The sequence below is a fragment of the Bison bison genome, unplaced genomic scaffold, assembly GCF_000754665.1.
Source record: "Bison bison bison isolate TAMUID 2011002044 unplaced genomic scaffold, Bison_UMD1.0 scf7180017864452, whole genome shotgun sequence".
Classification (NCBI taxonomy): Eukaryota; Metazoa; Chordata; class Mammalia; order Artiodactyla; family Bovidae; genus Bison; species Bison bison.
In genome coordinates, this window is record NW_011495014.1 from 357013 (window position 1) to 363084 (window position 6072).

The following is a 6072-nucleotide window of genomic DNA, read 5'->3' on the forward strand; positions in this document are numbered from 1 at the left end:
TCCCTTAGAGGTAGTCTCACTCCCCCATCTAACCCTCACTCATGATTTCATAAGGTGGACAGTCTTGAGCTGGCTCCAAGGAGCTGGTCCCTTGCTGAGCTCTGACTCTAGGTAGGCATTAGAGGAGGCAGGAAGACTGCTAGATGAAGAAAGGATGGCTCCTTTCTGTTTTGCTTCCCGTTCTCGCCTCCACCCCCAGCCCCACTCCCACCCCACCCTCCAGCATGCATCTGCACCCCAGACAGTGCATCCCAGCGGCTGCAGTTGGTTGCATTCTTCCCTCATTCTCCGAATCAGCCTCCTTGTGGTTTCTGAGACATAACAGCCGGTCAGCGTTTTCTCAGCAGAGGCCTGTCCAGCTCCATGGTTCCTTCTTCAAGTGTCCAGGTTCTAATAACTCCAACCCCTCACCACAAGCCTCCATCCTCAGAGCTATAGCTTCTTCCTGCTGTTACTGCCTCCATGAGACCTCAGTGCAGCACTGAGCAAAGTGTTGTGGGCAGACAAGCGCCAGTCCTTGAAATGTGTGTTATTGTTTCATCAGAATGTCAATTAACTACGTTGCTAAGCGCACTGTTCAGTTCAGCCAATTCTTCTTCAGAGATAGACTCTCAAAAAAAGAAGCAGTGAGTTGATTTACATTCAAGTCAAGCCCCTTATCTCATGGCAGACTGGTAGCAAACAGCAGATCAATTACTCTGAATAGTATCATCTTAGTGACTGGCTCTTAGTTTATAATTCTTTACATTATAGTCACTCCAAGAATCACTCCTATGATTTCTATCTCCTAATGGAGACCCTAACTGATAGAGAGATTAGGTAGAGATATATTTTGAGTAAACTTTATTTTAATTATATATATGCATGTGTAAGGGCTTTCCAGGTTGTGCTAGTGGTAAAGGACCCGCCTGCCAATGCTGGATACATAAGAGACGCAGGTTCGATCCCTGGGTCAGGAAGACCCCTTGGAGGAGGGCATGGTAACCCACTCTATTCTTGCCTGGAGAATCCCATGGACAGAGTAGCCTGGTCGGGCTATAGTCGACAGGGTCACAAAGAGTCAGACATGACTGAAGTGACTTAGCACACACACACGCATGCATGTGTAGAAAACTGTGATATAAAATGTGCCTTATGGTCAAAAAGTTGTTACTATATTAGCCTAATGGATAGATTACGTAGAAAAAAAAATTACCTAAGTCCTGGTTGCAAATGTATCTCATGGATTTCCTGTGACACTATATTTTTAAAAAATTAGTAAAGGAACTCAAAGAAAGTATTTAAGGAACTCTACTCAATATAAACTTCCACCTACAAATGAGAAAAAAGGTAATAATAAGTGAGAGATAACTTACTATATTTTCAAAGGTTTGACATATGGTTCCTTTCAAGACCTAGAAAAATGTATTAATTTGTGTGAGTACATTGTGTGCTGGGACTTCGGAGTACCTCAACTAATTCTGTGCATTCTTTTATGAAGTACTTGTCTCTGCCAATCATATTTATGGAGCAAAGAGTCACTTGTGTCAACAATTACAGGAGCAGACTATTAAAACTATTTAAATATTTTAGATTCTACTATTTAAATACATCCTACTAACTCAACAATGACTTCACTTAATAGTTCACTAATGTGTGTGTAAGGTCTTGCCTGCCAGGGTCTACTTCTATCATCAGAGTTACTGCTGTCTCTAAGGCAGGTCTGAGCTAAGAAAGCAAAGACAGCATGTAACATCTACGCACCTAAGCACTGGCTCCTCAGCATAAATGAGGTGCACCCTCTTATCTGTCATCATGAAACTATAGAAAACATTTTGTTGATTTCCTATGAGTGAACACACACACACACTTTCTTTGTAGGATGCCTGAAAATATGAGGCCAATGATTTCATCCTTTTTATAGAACTATCCATAGGGTGGCCACACAATTGATCACCTATACTGGGTCAGTACAAGAGGGAGGTAGGTGCCCAGGACCCTGAGACAATTCATGCGGAAGTCAGCCTGTGTCTTGCTCTGAAGATATGTTCACACATCAACTATAGGATCTATGACACAGTGGAGGGGAAATCAACACAGAGTAAATGATAAAAGGTACAATAGATCAATATTTCTCTTACGCTTCTAAATACCTTGCATACGAAAACTGTTTCTAGTCACATAGGGTCTTTTCCCATCATATAGCCTTTCTTCAGAAAAACTGGAATATGTTAAAGTTCTACAAACAGAAACAACAACTACATTAGGTTAAGTTTCCTAACTTAGCCAAAGAAGGAAGTCCTCTGAAAACCATGCTGCGGTTCAGGCAGGCTGGTAGAGTAGGGGAAAGTACTAGAATAAGAGAGAGCAGTGTATGTTCCACTTCAGATTCAGCCCTTTCATAAACTCACTGTGTGACCTGTAGAATGCCACCTACTCTTTCTGGATTTCCCGCTCCCTCAGCTGTGAAATGAAAGGGTTGGACAAGATAGCTTATGATGTCCTCTGCGGTTAGCTCAGTCATATGGATTCTACGTACACTTTTCTATCTTGCATTATGACCAAACTCTAAACCATACAGCTCATCCCAAACTGAGTGCTTCTTAGTATCAAAGGAAGAAACCCCCAATACAAATTAATCCAACAAGAACAACATCTAGCTCTCTTCATTTTAAGCATTTATTACATATAGAAGCAGCTGAAATGGTTACAGTTTAAGGAACAACAATTTTCAAGCAAACATTCCATTGAGAAACTCTCTTACTGCCTTCTACAGAGCCACTGAGAACTAGGGAATGAAAACTACTATCGTTCCATTTGGTTCCACTTGGTCTGTGTAGGGACAGAATGAAGCAGAGCTGTGTCAAAGTGTCTCCTGTTCTGATGACAGATGGCCAGGCTTACTGAATGAGAGCTTTTAAAAGAGACCACATCCTGCAGATCTAGGGAAAAGGGCAAAAAAGCGCTCCTGGCTCTCACCATCTCTCCTTGCTCACCATCGTCAACAGAACCTGACATGAATTCCAAACCTTGACCTCAGTTAGCAACTCAATATTCCCATGAAGCCCAGCTCTCCCAGGTCAGCTGAAATTCCATCCAAAGTTATTTCCTCTTCCGAAGTAGTAAAGTTGGAAGTATAAAAGCTCTATAGCCATTTTTTCTCTCTACAGCTCTACAGCCAATTCTTTCCATTTCCCCCCAGATAAGTAAACTTAAAAACTGGAACAGTAGGGTTCCAAAATAAACATTTTCCACCACATTTATTTACCCCAGTTGAGAATGTCTTCATACTTAGCGTACAAAGTGAAGTTCATGCTTTTAAATCTATTCAGATGGCTGCTGGGCCATGTAGTCTTATTAAGTGAAAAATAAGTGCAGTTGCTAAGGGATAAGAGAACAAGCAAAAAGAATATTTCCTCTAGGAAACTATGATACTGGGAAACAACCATTATTTATAATAGAATTTGCCACAGGCAGACAATATCTTACAACTCAGACTCAAAAAATATATATAATTTTCATACAAATATTTACATGAGAATTTACAAGTAAGGAATGTCACTTGGCACAATGCCCCACTTTGAAAATAAAAATGTGCTAAATAAAGATAACACTGATACCACTTTAAAGGATAACACCATAAAATATTTTTAAAAAATAAGTTTCCATCTTCTGCCAACTCACTATTGTATGACTGTGAGACTTGAAGTTAAGCAGCCTAACTTGTTAGTGCTATTAAGCATTGAAATAATGAACAAAAAGACTATGACAGCCTCAAAGAATTGTTTTCATAGGTAACGGTGCCTTGTTTTATGCAGAATAGTAAAGCACAGTCTAGGAAAGGAATGGAATTTTCCACTGGCAGTTGGTGTCACCTTGTTGGTAGCTTTGCAAGACACTAAATTCTAATTTCTACTGGCAAAGGCTATGGTAATAATACTCAATGCCACAACTGACCTTTTTAAGTTGTGTGATGTGGTAACTCTAACTTCTTTTCAAGCCTCAGATGAATTTTATAAGTTCCTAAAGACTATGGGTAGCAGATAACCAACTAGAGTGGTCCGAGGGCTTAGCAATATCTATCACTGGAAAAACAAATTATTTTCGAAACTATTTTCTACATATGCCTAAAAGTTATTTACTACAAAGAATAAATCACCAATATTTTTATAAATCAAAGAAAATGCACAAATAACTCTTAGCAAGTCTTACGACTGTTTAAAATACTACTTCTGTCACAACAGAAAGCATGAGATGTACACTTACAATTACATGAGAATTATATAAAATAATTTGACAGATCCTACCTTTTTCAGGAACCGGATTCCATAGGTAAATATATAAAGGCCATATGAAAATTTCCACCTGTGGAAAGTTTAAAAAGCATTCTATGATACTCAGTTTAAATATTTCATAGCATATTCTGAAATACATGAGTGAAAAAATTCCATTAAATGAACCCCCTCCCACACACACCTTTGTCCCAACCAGGGATTAAACACAACTAGTGACTTCAGTGCAGGCTAAACATGTACACTTACCATGAATGGCATACAGGAAATATTTTAAATATTAATAATTATATTTGTAACAATTATTCTTTCGTTCAGTTATTATGTTTGCCTATTCACTCATCTTTTCTTCTTCCAGCATGTGAATTTCCTCTAGTTCATGGCTCATGAATGGATAGATTTGAACAATATGAAGGTATATAAGATAGTTTGGAATTCTTTGCCTGATACAGAGATTAAGTAAATGACTTACCTGATGTTCATTTTTAAAAGAAAAAACTTTAGTATTTTTAAAGTAGGTAACACTTTTCCCCTTCATCTTTTAACAAATTTTTATTGGCATCTTTCTGGATATCACTAAAGGAACCTATTTGGAATCCAAACCATCCATCTGATGTACAACTGTTAAGCGTCTGCCTGCAGTGCGCGAGACCCAGGTTTGATCCCTGGGTTGGGAAGATCCCCTGGAGAAGGAATTGGCAACCCACTCCAGTACTCTTGCCTGGAAAATTCCATGGACTGAGGAGCCTGGGGTCCATGGGGTCGCAAAGAGTTGGACAGGACTGAGCGACTTCACTTTCACTTTCACTTATACTATCCCAAACTCTGTCCAGCTGTTAGATGGTCACTTTTTTTAATGGGGAAAATCTTTAAGTTCTCTTTCAATGTTAGATGAATTGAACGTTTACCTCTTTTAAAGACTTTACATAAATACCAAGACTTTATATAACTTATATACATAGTGTGTGTGCATATATATAATATATGGTTACTGCAAAAAACCTCAACCTGGTAGTCAATTCCCAATCTCATTTTTTAATTTTTCTGAGTATAAATAGTTGTGCCTTTAAAAACTGGTTGATGTCACAGAACAGAATTCCTGAGATCATGCTGCTCATGGTATCTTGGGTTACAAGTTGTAAATGAACACAAAGGAGAAAGTGACTAGTTAACTTTGCAACAAGGAAATTTGCTTTCCGTGTTTCCAAGCCATGTAAAAATTTCAAATAAGAATTTTTTCTTTGAGTCTGATTTATTTTTAGTTGAAGTATAGTTGACTTACAATGTCATGTCAATTTCAGGTGTACAGCACAGTGATACATTAGTTATACATTATATATACACACTGTTTTTGTTGTTTACTAGCTAAATCATGTCCGACTCTTTTGCAACTGCCATGGACTGTAGACCATAATTATATATATGGTCTCAGTTCAGTTCAGTCACTCAGTTGTGTCCAACTCTTTGTGACCCCATGAATCACAGCACAGCAGACCTCCCTGTCCATCACCAACTCCTGGAGTTCACCCAAACTCATGTACATCGAGTCTGTGATGCTATCCAGCCATCTCATCCTCTGTCGTCCCCTTCTCCTCCTGCCCCCAATCCCTCCCAGCATCAGGGTCTTTTCCAGTGAGTCAACTCTTTGCATGAGGTGGCCAAAATATTGGAGTTTCAGCCTCAGCATCAGTCCTTCCAATGAACACCCAGGACTGATCTCCTTTAGAATGGACTGGTTGGATCTCCTTGCAGTCCAAGGGACTCTCAAGAGTCTTCTCCAACACCACAGTTCAAAAGCATC

General features: G+C 39.2%; 1 protein-coding gene across 2 annotated transcripts in view; it reads right to left on the reverse strand.

Moving 5' to 3' along the window:
* Positions 1-6072, reverse strand: part of CERS6 (ceramide synthase 6) — a 353731-nt gene that overhangs the window by 144188 nt on the left and 203471 nt on the right. For both annotated transcript variants that reach the window (XM_010858928.1, XM_010858927.1), the window contains exon 4: positions 4287-4344. In XM_010858928.1, the coding sequence (XP_010857230.1) occupies positions 4287-4344 (58 nt within the window). The remainder of the gene's footprint in view (positions 1-4286; positions 4345-6072) is intronic.